Raw genomic sequence first — 19,231 nt, 5'->3', positions numbered from 1 at the left:
TTGGGTCAGGCTTGGGATGGGTCGGGCCTAAAACCACCAAAAGCTCCTACAATAGACATGTAGGCATCAGAACTGGACCACAGACCAATGTTAAGAAGGTGTCCCTGGTCTGATAAATCACATCTTGACTTATGATAAACATTGAAAGGAATACACCAAAAATACCACAATAACATGTAGTCAATAGATCAAATAATAACAATAATAGATTGGAGTGCAAAGGCCCCATCTTTTTGTGCACTTAGTGTAAAGAGCATCCAGCCCACCCTTATTGTCTTATTGATTGAGTGAAGACCCCCCCCAGACTCTTCACATGAAGCAGCTGAGATCTCCGCAGAGCACCGAGCAGACATGAGCGGCAAAGAGAAGGGCAGAGGGAAGACGAGTCAAACTCTGCTGTGCATTAACCGAACATAAGTGAAGAGCTGAGAGGCGGCCGTGATTGGCTGAGACGAGCGTCCTCAGGTACTGGAGCTCCAGCCCAACGACGAGCCGTTGCCAAGGTACCGGTCGACGTGACTCAGAGCCTCTGATGATGAAGGACAAACTGTGCAAGTGTTTATTTAATAAGGTAGAGGAATTGAAAAGAACCAAAGCAAAGGACTTTGTGTGTGTGTGACATACAGATCTCGAATGGCAGGATCATCACCTTTACAGTCCCCAAATACACAGCTACTCAATTAAAATACTGCTCAATCAATTAATCAAGTACTGAACCTGTGAGGACCACCTTTGACAACACACACACACATTAAGAGGTTGTGAAGAAGATTGTGTTGAGCGCAGCGGAAAATTCCACCTGGACCCTTATGCAGAGCGACTTGCTTTCATGTTACCATCAGTGAAGTAATCAGTTCTGGTTCACTAGAACTCAAACCATGAATACAATCGTTTTATTTCACTTTGTTGTAGTATATCTTACATAAGTCACGACTATGAGAAAGTTACAAGTTAGTCTAAGTTTTCTCTAAAGAGGAAGGTCTTAAGATGCCATTTGAAAATACTCTGTGCTGTTCCGACCTCAAGGGGAAGTTCATTCCACAAACGAGGGGCCAAGACAGAGAAGGGTCTAGATGAATATCTTTATTGGTGGAGGGACCAGGCGAGCAGTACTGGAGTATACGAGGTGCAGTGCGAGGTGTAATAAGGGCTGTCAGGTAGGATGGTGCTACTCCATGTTTGGCTTTGTAGGCCAGCATCAGTATTTTGAACCTGATGCGTGCAGCTACTGGGAGCCAGTGGAGGGAACGTAGCAGTATGATGGCGTTGGAGAATTTGGGAGGTTTAAAACCAGTTGTGCTGCTACATTCTGCCAGTGGTGAGAAGGACCAATTCCGAGATAGTACCCCCAGTTTTCCTTGGAGTGTGGGAGAAACTACAGGCCAAAGAGAGCGCAGCAGGTTTAGCTGTATTCCGAGGGGATGTCCAAGTCTCCATCAATGCCAAGAAGTTCAGGGAGCGGAGAGAAGTGAGGGCAGAGATGAAGTCAGCATTTTTAACAGCAGACTGGCAGTTCCATAGTCCATCTACCACTCTTGTATGAATCTAGATTCCTACCTTTCCAGAAGACACCAATACAGAGATGGACTTGAAGCCCTCTATACATTAGGGAGACTTCAGGCACAGTATTAGGTGACCACTAAGTCCACATTTTAAACAGCTCCATGTCTTCAAAAAGCATGAATTAGGATATACAGAAGACTGACCCTCAGCGTCCACGCACATCCACATGTACATAAACGACTGTAAGTTAGCAGCCATGCTACATTTCCAGCGTTCCTAATATTACGGTGGTAACTAGAATAGATGCCGTGCGCTAATTAATGTTGGGAATTTCATTTTTTACCAGCACCGGGTTTATCATCAACGTTCTATTCATAAATGCAGCTGAGGGGAAACTCGCCCTGTGGGGAACTTACGGTACTCGATGCCCAGGACGATGTCTCTGAAGTATAGCCTGGCCTGCTCCTCAGAGAACGGCGTTTCGCTCGGAACCTCCATCACGGGCCTACAGGGAGAGAGAGCGAGAGAGAGAGAGAGAGAGAGAAAGAAGGGCGCAGCGAGCCCTCACAATCAATCATTTATAGACAGCAGACAGACAGAAAGCAAACACACACACACACACACATACATGAAAGCAGCAGACAGATAACTGACATGGGAAGCATCTCTCTTTAAGATTAATCGCACGTTGACAAAAAATCAGCGATTACATATCTGAACGCCAAAGTGCACTCTCAAAGACACGTGGAATGTCTGAAACACCGAGGGACAGGGAAAAAAACACACACCCCCAGATTAAATTTTAATTGGTTCTCTCTCTGTTGGTTCTGTCTAAATGGACCAAACAGGAGTGTGTCCCTCTAAACAGGGGATTGGGGGAGAAAATGTCCTATTCGGAAATGCATTTCAGGCAAAAAGGAACGTGGTCAGGGCTGTTATTTAGGCCGACATCTCAGAGTGACGGTAATTTAGCGGGGAAGAGAACCCGGAGGAAGAACATGGCGCAGAAGTGATGGATGCACACTTGATGATTGCAGAGCAGAAGAAAATCTATCCAGACCAGACGCATAGGCTGCTGGAGGGAATTTCTGTCATGTGCAGATAAATGAATTTTGGGCCCTTTTGTGAACGGCATCTGACAGAGTGTCCCTCTCAACACCTGAGGGAGGGGCTAGAAGGACAATGACAGATGCGATGCATGTAACTGAATGAATAACAGGCTTGAAAAGAGCAGCGGGATACCAGGGCAGGGACTTTATTATTAACCTACAGAGGACCAGAAATACTCACCCCTTCTGCATCAGTTCGAACACTGCAGAGAAAGAGAGAGAGAGAGAGAGAGAGAGACACACATCAGTCCTCCCCCCCATCGCCGGGACGGCAGGCTCTCATGTTTCATGCACACCAGCACTCAAGCACTCCAGCGGCTAAATGCTGCCAGTGTGGAGAGGTTGAACGGTGGCATTCAGAGAGTCTATCAGCACGGCAGCCGGCCGACGCCCTCCTTACTGACCAACGTTCGTCCTGGTCCTGCTGTGGAGAGGCTTTTCCTACCGTGGTTCAACACGGATAATAATAAACGCATCTGTTCCTCCATAGAGGGGCAGTGGTGGCCTAGCGGTTAAGGAAGCGGCACCGTAATCGGAAGGTTGTCCGTTCGAATCCCGATCTGCCAAGGTGCCACTGAGGTCCCCTTGATCAAGGTACCGTCCCCACACACTGCTCCCCGGGCGCCTGTCATGGCTGCCCACTGCTCACCAAGGGTGATGGTTAAATACAGAGGACACATTTCACCGTGTGCACCATGTGCTGTGCTATGTATCACTTCACTTTCACTTCTGTATATTGATTATCATCACAAGCAGGATTCTCACATTTAAAGGCGCCATAGCCAGTGATCCAGCCTTATGACCCTGACAGTTGTTCACATTTGTGACCCCAGTAGTCCCCAGGACATAAAATCATATTCAAGCCACTTTAATCAAATCAAGTCAACTTAGATTTAATTCAAATGACAAAGGAAAGGAAGAAAAGCAGACATACCCATATGCAGGTTATCTTCAGAAGGGTCATCCAGGACCTGCAACGTTGAAAAAACGTAAGTAAAGAAAAAATTCATATCACTTCACACCTCGAACCCAGTCCCTCAGAAAGTGGGTCACCCGCAAAAAAAGTCCAAAGGAGGACGCACTAAAAATACACTACCCTAAAAACAAGCACCAGTGTTTTTAAATGGAGGCTCCCAAATTTCATGTCAAGGTCTTCCATGGCAACCACCGCCACACCCGCCACGCTGTGCACCTACTCCCTGTGGCAGGATTTATTTAACAACCTTATATGAGAGTGAGACTGAGACTTAAATCCACTGCTTACCAGATGCAGACAAAAAATATGTGGGAGAAAGGAAAGGGTGAATAGAGAGGAAAAAACGAGAAATCCAGTGACAATGAGAAAATGAGACTGCAAGAAAAAAACGAACGGAAGAAGAGAGAGGAAAAGAAAAGGCGAGTTAAAAAATGAGATCGCAGGACGTGAGGGTCTCCGACATTGTCATTCTGCATCAATAGCCTAGACACCCGTTCCCTCGCTCTCTACTGCCCAGCGGCCCTCAGACGTCCTCTAAGATCCTCGTGGTGCCAAGTGACACTAGGAAAACGAATTTGGGGTTTTCTTCCGGCTGAAAGGCTGCCACCCTTTAAAAAAACCTGACGGGGTGAAGGATCAGTGGCGGAGGATGTGATGGTTTTTATCCGAGCAGAGATGGCGAACTGCTGAGCTCGAACTGGCGCAGAACCAAACGCCGCGAAAGTGGCCGGCCAACCGGTGCTGAGCCTCCACCTTTGACACTCTAACTGCAGGGTCATCTTCTCCAGCTGCACCAACAGGTACCAACAATGAGTTCTAGCTTCACATCGTTTATCTTAGTTGTGTTGTGATTTCTATGCATTAAATATTTTATAGCACAGCTGAAACAACCAGAACCGTATCCGTTCTGGGCTTCACACTTGACCATCCAGAGTCACAGAAGTGGCCACTTGTTTGAAGGGCACTACCTGTGCACACTCCTGAGGGCATGGATGTGGGTTGTTTTATGGAACTTACATGAGCCTGAAAGGGTGTTAAAATGAAGCCTAGGATTCCCACATGCATAAGGGGTCTTCTATGGTCTTGGAAGTGCTTCAAAGGGTCAATATTCCACAATTAATTCCCCAGTTAAACCTTCATTCCGTCACACACTGAATTATAAGAACAAGCTTGTCTAGACACTGTATTCCTCTGGTGAATTGGAGAAGCTCATCATGGAATCCATATCCAACTAGCATCAACTGGACTTCATCTTTCTTGTATGAGCCACTCCACAACCACAGAACTTGCTTTGTGGCAGCTTAATTAACTACTTAATAACACCGTGAACCTGTGATATCCAGTCACACAGAAGAGAAGTAAAGGAAATTGGGTGAAATACAATCAATGTTTGAAATACAATTTTCCAAAGTCCGCTGTACAGCGTTAAAATGTCAAACTCAAAGTCAAAGTGGAGCAGAATGCTTTTTTTATGCTTCTGAAGATGCCACAGTCCCTGCATGACTGGGTTAGTCCGACATATTAGAAGGGGCATGAGATTCTTCATTCCGGTTAAAATCCCCATCCTCACCTACTGCATGGAGCGCCAAAGCTGTCTAATAGCCACATATCTGATGCTGGAGAGAACCCCTGACACTCGACACTCACAGCAAATGGGGTCGCTACCGCCCTCGCTCCTCTAGCAGCATTAGTATTGACTGGATCAAGAGCACCAAAGCAGAAGAAAAAGCAACAAACCCTCTAACGCTGATCATTCAATTCCGTTTGAATCTAACACAGGTTGTTTCTGAGAAACCAAATGTAACAACCATTGGACAACCTGACAGCTTCCTGATGTCTGCTGCTCTGGATTCTTTTTTATTATCACCTTGAATGATTGCTGATGAGTGGGAAAACATCACTCACTGACTGATTAAAAATATATACATTTACATTCCGTTTCTGTGTTTCTGATTTTTCAGTGTCATCCCTGTTTAGTTTGGGACCACACGTAAGAACCTCATGCGCGCATACTGACAAATATTAGCACATCTAAAAGTCTAATAATAAAAGTCTAAATAATAAAAGGCCCTAAAATGGAACCTTGGGGCACTACACATGATCTGATTATGGTGTTTATGGTCAAAAGTGCCTATGTAAAATAATCAATACTAATTTCTATTTGAAATTCTTTAATGTAACTTTAATAATAGGATTAATAACAGGATTGCATTTAAGCCTGCATGGCTTAAGGACCCTTACAGACCACCAGGGATGCAAGGTGGCTTTCTTCACACTCCTGCAATCTGTCCAAATCTTTCCATCCCACTCGCTTCCCTTTCATCTCATCTCGAGCTTGTTCTTAAGATGCTGTCATGTATCTGTGTTACAGGCAGACGAAGATAAGAAGATAACGAGGAACTCACCTCCACCAGCTTGACTATGTTGAGATGGTCCAGTTTTTTGAGAATGGCGATCTCCTGGTACACTCTCTCCAACGGACCTAGAACTTTAGGCTGCTCCCCCAGTGCAGCTTTAGGGCCTCTGGGAGGTGGCCGACCTGGACACACACATACCGTACTAGGATCAATTCTACATTCATATTTTAAAACAGTTGAACAGATGAGTTCAAACAAGGGGACGTTTCCAAAAGGCTGATTTAATCCCTCAGACCTGGCATGCTTTAGCTGTGATTAGATCAGAGAGGGTAGTGACACTTTCAGGGTCCGCTATGTCAATTACAACGTCAGCAGGGACAGCAGGGTCTGGAGTCGCTCTATCGAGTGATTCATGCGAGAACAATCTGTTTTCATCTGAAGTTACGACTGAAACCTGAGTCAGACTGGAAGGAATCTAAAAGCAGACACTTACGTGGAAACCCGTACTGTTTCATAAGCTTCTTCTTGGACACCACTTTCATCGCCTGGGTGAGAAAAGACACACTTGGCATCACAAATGGGATAGAATACAATATGAAATGTCATTTCCAGAATGAATTTCACATAAAAGAAATGGGGGGGGGGGCTGGAGATGAAATAAACTTTTAAATTAAACTGCAGAGACTACAAAACCCAATTATGGCAAAAACAAAGCCTCATTCCTGATGGACAGCTCAAGAGGGTCATCTGGTTAAAACCGTCCATCCAGCAGGTGCTGTCAGTACCTCATCCTCATCCGCTGTTATTGTTTACGTCCATGAGTCAGAACTGAGTCGAGGCCATCGCCATGGAAACTCGTTTCATTTTATTTGTTCCCTCCCACAGCCCAGCATTAGCTGCGGTTCTCTAATAGAGAACCCCTCCTCGTTGAATATGGTAAGTGACTCTAACAGCCACCGAGGACATGGAAACTTCACAAAGTCTGCGGCGTGATCCACCGCCGGTCGGAATTTGCATACTAATCACCCGAAGGCTTTTACTCGGCTCGAGTTTCCCCAGATAATGGTGCAGTGATGTGAGGGGCCGAGTGATGGGTGTAGAAACTGAGCTGGTCGGGTGAGGCAAGGCTCATTCGAAAGTGTGGTTGGGCAGTGGTGGCGTGCTGATTCACATCCCTGATTCACATCCCTGATTCACGCCAAGGTGCCACTGAGGTCCCCTCGATCAAGGTACCATCCCCACACGCTGCTCCCCGGGCGCCTGTCGTGGCTGCCCACTGCTCACCAAGGGTGATGGTTAAATGCAGAGGACACATTTTGTTGTGTCATCGTGTGCTGTGCTGCAGTGTTTCACTCAACAGTTGAGTTACAACGGGTCTTTCATCTCGCACAAAAACTCAAAAAGCACCACACAACATCGCAGAGAGGAGTTCTCCGTTCCCCTGAGCAGCAGAGCAGTTTTTTTTTTTTATCCTCGTACCTTATTTTTGTCTCTGAAACACTCCCAGCAGCCACTCCTCATTACCTCTAATTGGGCGCTAATTCCCAACGCCTGCCGACTGCATTTGGACGGTGCGACGGAAAGCAGCCTGTTTCCGAGCACACGGCAGGCCACTTAAATCCATGGGACATGGGGCGGACGGGAGAAGACTCTCCTACTGGTAATTTAAAAAAAAACAGCTAAAATATACATCAAACGTAGCATCAGTCCGGACTGCTTCAAACACGTTGCTGCTTTCCCCCTCGCAAAGATTTTTTTAATCCATCTCAAGGACAGAGACGCTCTCTTCGTGTTGAAAAGTGAAGTTGTGGGTGAATTTGGGGGTGATTCCTGCTTTAGGGGGCAGTGGTGGCGGTTAAGGAAGTGGCCCCGTGATCAGAAGGTTGCCGGTTCGAATCCCGATCCGCCAAGGTGCCACTGAGCAAAGCACCGTCCCCACACACTGCTCCCCGGGCGCCGGTCATGGCTGCCCACTGCTCACTCGGGGTGATGGGTTAAATGCAGAGGACAAATTTCACTGTGTGCACCGTGTGCTGTGCTGCTGTGTATCACAAGTGACAATCACTTCACTTCACTTAAGGAGGTATGAGCTGAAAAGAGCTGGAGTCACAGCAGGATCACGCTCCCGCTTCCCTCAGCAGTAACTTCTGAGCCGGAGGAACAGTCGGGTAATAATTATCCCCTTAATTCCACTGTGGATATAGCGAAGTGTAAATTAGGCGACCCTGGCGTGAGATCCGCCGTTTGATCCGGGCAAAGCCCAAGTGTGAGCGCGAGCTTTTGGGCATCATTACCAACGCACTTACAGAGCAGCGTCAGACCAATGAAATGAAATTGTGTGGACACACTCGGGGCACTTCATTTGGACCAGACTGAAGTAAAATACGAAAAATTGAGAATCGGCTTTAAATCGAATTGAACCAGGAGATTTTCTGAACCATGCACCCCTACTTCCTGGTCAAAAGGAAATCAAGGATAGGTTATTATATTGGACTGTTTATATATAAACATTATATATAATTGTCACGATGGCTGGACATGGCGAGGAAGAAGGACGCATATGCACGACGTCACGATACCGGGGTTTAATACATAGTAGACAGGACAAGGGGAACATCACCAAACAAGACCCGATGGCGAACAGACACAAACAGGGCAGCTTTATGCACTTACACACAGGTGAACACGATAAGGAAACATTACACAGGACGAACACGAAACTCCGGTCCGAACTCCAGACCCGGAGTCGCCCCTGCCGGACCGGATCATGACAATAATGTTTGTTCATCTCACACCCCAAACACACTATAAAATTGCCATAGTTTACAACACTAAAGCACTTAATAATGTGCAGATTCTCATGTTTGGGACCCTTTAAGCTGCTTCTCCTGCATCTGGACATCCACCAGCCTAATAAAGTGTGGGTTTATTGTTAATGGTTTTGTTCCCTTTCACACACACCACCTGTAGTCTATATTTCTCTGGCTTTGATCACCGGCCCCTTTTCTGGCCATGGTAATGAGCCGGCTCTAGTTATGGCCAGGTACTTTATTTTTCACGGCACATAATTGGCCCCTAAACTGTCTCAGGCACAGGAGTAGAGGCACAACGATCAGTTATAAAACACTTCACTTGCGCAACCGAAGAGTGATTACAGCAGTGATTATAAGTAGTTCGTAGGATTTAAATTAAACCCTGTCATCATAGCGCGACAATGACAAAGGAGGTGTCCTGCCGAAGGAACATGTTGGATGCCAGAACAGCTCTTCCGCTGGATGCCAGCAGCGTAAGTGCAACGTGTGCTCGGTCCACTTGGGTAGTTTTGGCGCTGTTTCCTGTTTGAAGTGTTCGTGTGAAGACCGCACACGTCTCACCAGCGGCAGCTATTTCATTCTATTCTAAGCTATTATAGGGTAGAATGGGTACTTTATTGTTTCTTTTTCCCAGTGAGTGAATCTATTCTCCATTTACAAACACAGCAAAAAAATTACAAAAATGTAAAGAACACTCAAACTTTACAAAACCAATCATCAGAAGAAAATAAAAGTCCCTGTGCATAGTACCCAGTATCCGTATTAAGAAATGGCTGCCCCTCCTCAATATAGCATAGTACAATGAATGAACATGATGGAATATGGTGAGTGTGGTATAAAAGGGACGTCACATACGGTTTCATCATTACAGTCTTTGGGTTGGCATGGCAGAGAGAGGTGGGGAAGTGTATGTTTGTGTGTGTGTGTGTGTGTGTGTGTGTGTCCCTCTATCAGAATCACACTCAGATCAATACATAGCAAGGCTGCAGTGCCTGACAAACTGCCATAAATGGAAATAAAAGCCGTTCCACCCCCCTTTCCCACAGACCACTCTCTTTATTCTTCTCTGTAGGGTGAAATGTGTGGAACACAGGGCAGGAGTGCTGCGTAACCCAACAAATATGGGACTTGTGGGGTCAGTGGTCCTGGTATGGTTTATAAATTCTGAGTTTTCAGACAACGAAAGCAGCACAATTCCCGTGGCATTCCATAAATCAACCGCCCGTAAGAAGCCGCCCTGCAGCAACTAATGCTCCAGTTGAGGAGCAGCAGGATCCCATGTCTGGCTCACGGCTGATCACACCAGACCAAGTCCTCCCAGTTATTACTATCATTACTAACATGTCAAAGAAGGCTTGTAGCGCCAAGTAAAATGATTTTAGCCAATTCAGAATGACAACACCCAGCTAGAGGGGACACATGTGACAAAAAGGGGACAATGAACACGTAAGAAAAGTGCCTACATAATACTTATCATCATCTTCATTGTAGGCCAGTTTCACCACACCGTATGAGCCCTGCAGGAGGAAATAAGAGACCAAGATGATCGTCTCAATCTGTGCCAGCATGTAAACGTATGGAGAAAAATCAAAACGACTGACAAGGTTAACTGCAAATTTAATGTTTATCTGGTTTATATAAAGACATACTGCATATGTAAGTAATGCTGGTGCAAACGAAAATCATAGTAATATGTATATTTTGTCTTGCTTTAAAACGGGGTAGAATGGGGAGTTTGGTCTCTGTACTTGTCAGCTGATATGAACTGACAGAATGACCCTGAAAATAAGGACCAGGGGTTACAAGCAGGCAACTGACCCCCCCGACGCTAATATGATAAACGGTCCAGGTCTATAATTAGGCAACAGAGCACAGTGATGACGGGCTGATGACACGGAGTGTGTGTGTGTGTGTGTGTGTGTGTGTGTACTCACCTTGCCAATCTCACTCTTCAGCTTGTACTGATTCAACTGGATACAGTCCTAATGGAGAGGAGACAGAAAGAGAGGGGCTTTTAGCACCATCACGACCACAAGTCTATACTCCCAGCCTGGGGCTGCCGACGGGCGGAGCTTCCCATTGGCTGCCAGGGCATCTGCCAGGGCTTTGACGGGTGCCTGCGAATCGTTCAAAGCTCAGGTTTTTAACCAATGGCAACAAACCGTGAAGCGGCAACACTTATCTCTGGGATCTGCCTCTCATTTTTAGGCGGTTTCCTGATCAACTCCAATCCCGAAGGATGTGGGGGGGTGACAGCAAATTGGTCTGAGATGAAAAGAACGCCCTCTTCCATGGCGCGCTTCTTAGAGCAACGCCACACGCGGCGGTTCAAAATGCACAGATTCTCCTGGCGGCTCGACAGAGACCGGGCCGGGCTTGAAGTGGGGGCGGGGCCAGGGAGGAGCAGCCGTTGCTGCTAGCCGGCACGGGGGTCCGGGGAAACACTGGCACATGCTCAGTGAGTTCTGCACTGCAGTGCAGCCTCTGATGGATAAAGCAGACACACACACACACACACACGCACACATGTCCATATGGCTTGCTCTCAGCTGATCAACACCACCAGACAGGCTTGTGCAACATGCACACCTACTCACGGTTGCATCACATATCATCAACATCACACGTTTCAGGCACTTGCATCACTTGCCAGCGACGAATACACGACTAATAAAAGTTGGCAGGTGCAAAAATGTGCAAAAGTTTATGATGTTAATATATTATTTCTGCACTTCTGCAAAACCATCATAGTAATCTGTTCATCCAATATGGAGTTGGTTTGTAATCTGGACCTTGTCTAAAACAACCAAAGTGGTCGCAGGATTTGGAATTTGGAGAAACAATCATCTCCGACTTGCACAAAGGGAACCGGACGTGAAAATACTAATGAGCCACAAATGACACAATGTCAGACTTGGAATAAGATTAGAAAGCGGAAATAGCAGGAAGATCGTTGTGTCCAATTCTGCCCAACAAGGCCTCATGGGAAATAAACCGCAGTTTCATGATGTAGCGACACAACAGAGCGAGACACTGAAACCTGACGTAGAGAAGATAGAAATAAAACTGATGTTACATGTTCTAGTTATAGACTGAAACGTATAAACTTATATATTTACCATAACATACTGTGTAATCATTATTTCTAGGTGCAACATGCTTCTTTTTTTTCAATCTACTTTTTTACTTCATAGAAATGTTGTTTTTTTTTTTGCACTTTCATATGTAATATTTTTAGTATTTAAAAAAAAATACAAGATCTATTAGGCTCATGGGCTCATTAAGGTGATGGTTTCGTTGTGTCACCGTGCGCTGTGCTGCAGTGTTTCACTTCGGTTCACTACACCCTAGTCTGCCGGGGGACTGCGATCGATAGGTGAGGTCGCCGAAAGCCAATGAGAACTCGGCCCAGCCTGAGTGTGTGTGGTAGTGTGTGTCGATATGTGGCCACGCTGCTGCTGCGAAGAGGAGACAAGAAAGACAAGGGGACCACGTGTGAGCAGAGGGAGAAAAACCGCGCAACTGCCTGGAGGATGAGATGTGACATGAGAGGAATGGGGATATTCTGCCTCAAAGTCATTTAAAGTCATCAACAGAGGGACGTTAATCCCGACTTTACTTTAAAGAGGGGAAATGAAACGTGTGACTTTCACAGAGGGGAGGAAATAGGTGATATAGAAGCAGGAAAAATACAATAAAACCACGAAAAGGAGCCGCAACATTACAACCAAATGCCTAATACAGACAGACAAGCCATCATCAGGAGATACCCGTACCCGTAAATCGTGTTTCTTCCCTCTCCCCTCTTAATTATTCCACACATAACTGAATCGATTCGGCACATGGAAAGAATATATATTTAAATCCCAGATAACGTGTAAAAACCAAGGACACGACGAAGGCAGCAACATTATCCAGGAAGCGCTACACAGCACACAATTCACAGCACGTCACATGATCTCCTGCACCAAAAATATAAAACCTGTTATTATTCTACGGGCAAAATAAAATCCTGCACTGGACATATTTTACATTACAAACGGTTAGAAAGCGAGCGAAAGAAAAGGAGAGAAAAAACACAAGGCCTGACAGGAGGATAACAGGAAATAAATACAAGACGGAGGGTATAAATGTGTGATGGGGGGATAGAACCCATCCACAGGAGGTCGTCAGAGGTCATCGATGCCTTGACCCCAGTTTCCTCCAATCAGCATCTCTGCCATAAATATCACTGCATTTTCCAGGCCCTTTCTGTGAGCTTTTCTTCCCTCCAGATCTTTCCTCCGTGTGTGTGTGTGTGTTACTGTGTGTTTTGTTACCGAGCTTAAGAGCGTCCCCCGATCCCTCTTCATCGAAACAAAGTGACACGCCATCCGTTTTTCCACATGAGAGTCATGTTTGAGGGTTCAGAATGGGAGACAGATAGAGGCATGTTTTAAAAGCCCCGCCCACATATTTTGGGGTTTCGGTTCAACAAGTGCAATTCACACACAAACACACACACACACACACACACACACATTCATACTCTGCATACAAACACATTCATACAGTACACACAGCATACACTTGTTTTTAAGACTTTGTGAAGACCTTAGTAATTGTGTAAGATTATACTATTATACTAAGATTATACTATACTATAAGATTATATTATTATAAATGTAATAATTTGCATGGCATATTAACTTCAAACCACTTTTCTCTGTCTTTTTAAATATATAAATTATTTCCTAATAGGACACAGACAATTGTCACATTAAGGCTGCTTGACTTTGACAAAATTGAAATTCAGATTATTTTAAAAGATTCTTTACTTTTGAAACATCCGGTCTTTATTGAACTGTTATTGTTACTGAACAACTTTTGCATTTATAAAGGATTTTGTTTGTGTAACTTTGCAACTGAAAATGAATTTTAAAAATACACAAACCTGGACATAAATAAGTAAAGATTGTAAAAATCCACGAGGCCAGTGCTTTAGACTAATGATTTTGATCTGTTCTGTTTGAAATGCGATGAGACATGACTTCACATTGTCCACTTTCACTGGTGATGTCACCACTGAAATAGAAGTAAATGTAACTCTAATACAGCCATCATGGTCTGACTGTGATTGCCTTTTTGGGTTTATTTCTGTATTTCTGTAATCGATAACCATTTTACATTATTTTTTGTAATAACTGTAATCGAAATTAAGATCACATTAATCGCCCGGCCCTTATGCATGTCCATCCTCGAGCAGCTCAATCAGTAAAGCAGATGCTGCACCGCAGGTTGTCATAAGCGACACGGCCCAATAATCATCATCCAACAATCACAACTTTGTTCCTTTCCACAAACTCACTTTTAAGCCCAGAAGAAGAGGCCGGATGACTGGACGTTGATGTGGGAAATGCCATATCCAGCCAGACCCCTCATGAAGCATTAATATCAAACATCAAGGCTTTTACAGACTCGAACTATGAAGCAGGCGTCTCAAATAAAATGGCAGCTCGTTAACCACATTTCCTGAACTGTGGACTTTTCACAAAGCAAGGAGCAAGGACTGACGGGGACACAGGGCATGATGGGAAACAACGGCCCAGTGGTGGCCTAGCGGTTTTAGGGGCAGCGGTGGCCTAGCGGTTAAGGAAGCGGCCCCGTAATCAGAAGGTTGACGGTTCGAATCCCGATCCGCCAAGGTGCCATTGAGGTGCCACTGAGCAAAGCACCGTCCCCCCACACTGTTCCCCGGGCGCCTGTCATGGCTGCCCATTGCTCACTCAGGGTGATGGTTAGATACAGAGGACAATTTTCACTGCGTGCACCGTGTGCTGTGCTGCTGTGTATCACAAGTGACAACCACTTCACTTTATCGGCATGTGAACCCCATGACCAGAGGCTAATCACAATGGGGGGTAAAAACCATGGAAAGAATTTTGAAATGATTGTGTTCCGGAAATATAATCCAGCTTCACGTTGACCTGCGTAAAAATCAAAAACGTTCATCTTGTTGCTTTTGTATGGAATGTCATGGTGACACTGACCGGAGAATCCGAAATGGAGACCCGTGTGGACTCGATGGTTGGCCTTCGCGCCACTCGCGGAGATATGTGGTGGTAGCCGCCGACGCCCGTCCCCGCGAGCCGGTACGTCCCTCGCTCCTGCAGGGACATCTTCCTACCAGAGAGACGACTGGCCGCGGCCTTTTTTTTAACCGCCGTCCCGTTCCTCACGCCATTGGCCGTGCTGCTGCTGCTGCCCGTTGCGTCGTTCCCCACGGTGATGCCGGCCACCATGTCGACGAGCTCCGCGGTGCTCTGGTCCCGATCGGCGCCCTGGTAACCAGGGTCACTGCTCATTGCCATGATGAGGCTCGTAGGCAGGCGGGGCGACACCCAACTCTTCACTCAGACCTGCAAACCAGACGAGAGGAGAGGAGATGGTCAGAACTCGTCTACCAAACGTATGTTCTCCATTTCTTCATAAGTTATTTTAGAACAACACTAACAAATTAAATGAAGTAATCAAATACAAATATTACATGTTTATTATCACATTAATAATGAAGTAATGAAGTATTGTCACGGTCGATTTGGTGGGTTAATCAGTGCCAGATGTGGACAAGCACATCAATTACAATAAATAATTAACAATCATAATTAATTAATCATGATATCAACTTGTATTTCTGTTTGGTTAGCTTCTCCAAAATATATGTGAGAGTTGTTATAATAGAATTATGGAATGATGAGTGCTTGTGTCTTTACTCCAGAGGAAGAACAGAAAGGTGATGAGCCCAGAAATATTAAATTTGTCCCTTTAATCGGCCTGAAGTGTGGATGGAGCCGCCGAGGAAAAGATAATTAACTCGTCCAGCTCCTCTGACAAATTGGTTTAAAATGTATTAGATTTCCCCTGCAAACAAAATGAAAGGCTGTTGCGCCGACAAAATGTAGGCTTGGTTTTATAGTGACAGCTGGTGACAGGGGACCAATTAAAATGGGCCGAAGAAAAAGCCATAAAACCGTACATATTCTGTACATTACATACATTCATTCACAACACTTGGCATGAGTCCTGTCATTGGTCTATCATTGGTCTATCATTGAAAATTCCTCATTTGGGACCGATCAGCAAATTGGGAAAAGAATGACATTGGCATTAGATTCATTTTTTCATTAAGAGAAATTGTGAGCAGAACTATTCTCTTCAGGTCATTAGACAATCAGGGTTATAATTAAAACCAGCGATCCTCTATTTTTCATGCTCGAACGAGTACGCTAGTTTATGCAATTAAAAGCTTTTCTGCTTACGTTGCACAAAACGAATGCATTTAATGCCCCTTAAAGGTTCTCCTCTATTTAACAGCAGCAAAAGTAAATGAGATGATTGACATACATTTTTTTTTTTTTTGTATTTTCATGGGATGCAGGAGCCAAAATCAACATACTATAAAAATACAAATCTAAATTCAGCCATAGCCTTGAATCTCAACCTTAACATTTATATAGAATATTTAAAAGTTTACTCCCCATTTGTGATTGCACAGGTTCTTTTGTCTGATTGACATCCGAACCGATTTAGTGACTCTTGCAGCATCTAGTCGCTGACCTTCTTCATCGGTCCTCTTCAGCGTGGTTGTAATTGGCTGAGTGTGTTTTGAACGTGGGACCCACTCAGAAGGAGTTCTGCTGATCACAGACGGCACCGATTAGAGACGGTGGAGTGAAATGAATTCGATCTGACAAATTTCCCCCGGAGTCGATCAAATAATCAAAGTAAATTATGCAAAACCCATTACCTGAAAATTTCAATTTAATCGGTAACTGTAATCGCATCTGCACACGAAAAGGTCGCTCTGAAGTAACAATGCAATGAAAAGTATGTGGGAGAACCGACTATTCAAATCCCGGACAGTAAAGAAGGGAGCAGATGTGGGATTTATTGCACCAGGGAACATATTCCGGCTTCAGTTTCATGTTCAGGTTGAGAAGAACGAGGTCTAATGCAAAATATTAAGGTCGAGGCACATTTTCTCAGCCCCGCCGTCGGTGTGAACTTTCTACCGAGTCGTGTAATTGAAAGAAAAAAAAAAAGCCCCCACGATATAATTCAATTTGGAGGCTGCAGAAATGATTAATCTTCATTTGTACGGATGCAGGCCCTGACAATTACACCCCCACGCGCGGTGTGTCTGATCTTGGTGGTTAACACGCTGGAGCGATGCATCGTAACGATGCCGGTGTGAGGCCTGCCTGTCCCAATCTTACCTCCGAGGACATCGCCAGAAAAGCTACATTAACATTCCAGAGTTTGGACTCCCCTGTTTGTATTCACTTCAGCCAATTGCAGTGCAGGTGACACTTGTGACTGGGTCGTCTGTCGAATGTCCTGTCCTGAAAAGACATGTGACCCTCGACCCAAAGGAAAAAAAAAAAAAAGAATGAAAAATGGCTGGCCCACATGGACAGTATGGTTTACATTTACAGTATTTATCAGACGCCCTTATCCAGAGCGACTTACAATCAGTATTTACAGGGACAGTCTCCCATTGCTCAGGGACACAATGGTAGTAAGTGGGATTTGAACCCGGGTCTTCTGGTTCACAGGCGAGTGTCTTACCCACTAGGCTACTACCACCTGGTTTATCTCTTCGAGTCCCCCACCCCTTTCCCCATGATCCTGTGTCCCGCAAAGCAACAGACCCACAATTGCGTTCAGGTTGTGGAGACCTTCACTAGTCAGTGAGCATCTTACACCCCAACAATTTGCCTCAGATTGGGTATTTGGTGCATGTGCGGTTCAGCTCAGTCTTATAATCATGTAAATGAAATGTGGGACTACGTGTTTTTTAAGAAACTGATGTGGTTCCAAAGCCAACCTCGGCCAGTCCAGGTTTTTGTTCTGATTCCTCTCATTCTGGGCCACACAATCAAAAGCAACGGAGTGCTTCATCCACTGGGAGGTGGAACAGAATAAAATGTGGACTGGCAGAGTGCATGTGAAATGAATGGATATCCTAAAAGAAGGTTTGTTCGGGTTTTTTTTTTTCTCATGGTTTCAGGTAATTCGCGGTAATCTAACAGGTCGACCAGAACGCAGCAGGAAGGTGGACTGGTGGAGGATCAGCAGCTTTAAAGATCGGAGACCTGCTGCTCTGTCTTGTCTCCTGCACACTGGTGTTGCGAGGTGACAGACGTTTTGTTTTAACGTGACGAGTCCACAAAGCTCCTTCCTCCGTGGAACAACGTGCGTCCTGACAGCTCATTTTGTTTCAACCAAACGAGACAAGCGAGTCTGATGTCTGAAGTTTCTAAACCTCGCTCAGAGCCCACCATGAAGGACAGCGCAATCCAATCGAGTTTTACTGCCTGTGGCCACTAACGCATAGAGCTGGGCGATGTGGCAAAAAAACGTGGTCGCATATCGAACGAGTCATTTTTTCAATCAATTTCTATCACAATTTTTCCTGATACTGCCAGACTAAAACCAAAGACACCAGAGATAATAAAGAGTTTATTAATATTTAAGAGCATAACTTTTGCTGCCCTCCTTGGCTCTGTTTTCAGCCAGTTCAATTTTTGCTGGCACACACACACACACACACACACACACACACACACATACTGAATAGAGCTGCCTGACTCTGGATGAGCACAAGATTTGTTCAAGATGACCACAAGGTGATAAAAAATTTCTGTAGTCAAATGAGAGATTTGATACTTTCACACTTATCTTGTTGTGCATCATATATTTTGTGCATACCATATATATTTTCAACATTCTTAAAGAGCACAAATTCATTAAACTAATCTCATCATCAAATCAATGTACCGCTTCCTACAAGTTTTCTTAAACAATTCCATGTCAAGTAGCACCCGATGTTAGAACTTAGCACCGGCCACTAACCAAGTTCCTTCAAAGTTGCAGTCATTAGACCCCTGATTAAAAAGCCTGATCTTGATCGCAGTCAGCTTTCAATATAAATAGACCAATATCCAACCCCAAGCCCAGGAGCTGTGTGCATACCTAGACAACATTCATGATGTATATCAATCAGGATTTAGACTTCATAAGACAGTGTTGGTCAAAATGGTTAATGAACTGCTGTTGGCCTCTGATCAGGGATGCATCACGCTGCTTGTCCTGCTTGACCCGACTGCAGCATTTGACAGTATTGATCACGCTCTTCTGCTTGACAGGTTAGAGAATGTTGTTGGTATTAAGAGATCATATCTGACTGATCGGTATCAGTGGAACATCAATGGTGATTCATCTTCACATAGTAAAGTAGAGTTTGGTGTTCAACAAGGTTCTGTCCTAGGTCCGTTGCTATTTTCCTTACACATGTTACCTTTAGGTCACGTCATTCGCAAACACAGTATTAGCTTTCATTGCTACGCTGACGACACACAGCTGTATCTATCAGCAATGCCAGACAAGAGGCAGCAGCTGAACAGAATAGAGAATTGTCTGTAGGACATTAGA

The 19,231-nt window shown here is 44.9% G+C and overlaps 1 protein-coding gene across 3 annotated transcripts in view; it reads right to left on the bottom strand.

Annotated features, from left to right (window-relative positions):
* Positions 1-19,231, bottom strand: part of camkk1a (calcium/calmodulin-dependent protein kinase kinase 1, alpha a) — a 46,238-nt gene that overhangs the window by 9,563 nt on the left and 17,444 nt on the right. For all 3 annotated transcript variants that reach the window (XM_028982426.1, XM_028982428.1, XM_028982427.1), the window contains exons 2-9: positions 14,788-15,156; positions 10,693-10,740; positions 10,222-10,275; positions 6,439-6,490; positions 5,994-6,127; positions 3,547-3,583; positions 2,794-2,815; positions 1,920-2,008 (exon numbers count right to left, since the gene is read on the bottom strand). In XM_028982426.1, coding sequence (XP_028838259.1) covers positions 1,920-2,008; positions 2,794-2,815; positions 3,547-3,583; positions 5,994-6,127; positions 6,439-6,490; positions 10,222-10,275; positions 10,693-10,740; positions 14,788-15,108 — 757 coding nt within the window. In that variant the 5' untranslated portion in view covers positions 15,109-15,156. The remainder of the gene's footprint in view (positions 1-1,919; positions 2,009-2,793; positions 2,816-3,546; positions 3,584-5,993; positions 6,128-6,438; positions 6,491-10,221; positions 10,276-10,692; positions 10,741-14,787; positions 15,157-19,231) is intronic.

The sequence above is a fragment of the Denticeps clupeoides genome, chromosome 6 (assembly GCF_900700375.1).
Source record: "Denticeps clupeoides chromosome 6, fDenClu1.1, whole genome shotgun sequence".
NCBI lineage: Eukaryota > Metazoa > Chordata > Actinopteri > Clupeiformes > Denticipitidae > Denticeps > Denticeps clupeoides.
Note: the sequence above shows the minus strand (reverse complement) of the source record. Positions and strands in the feature narration are given on the sequence as shown.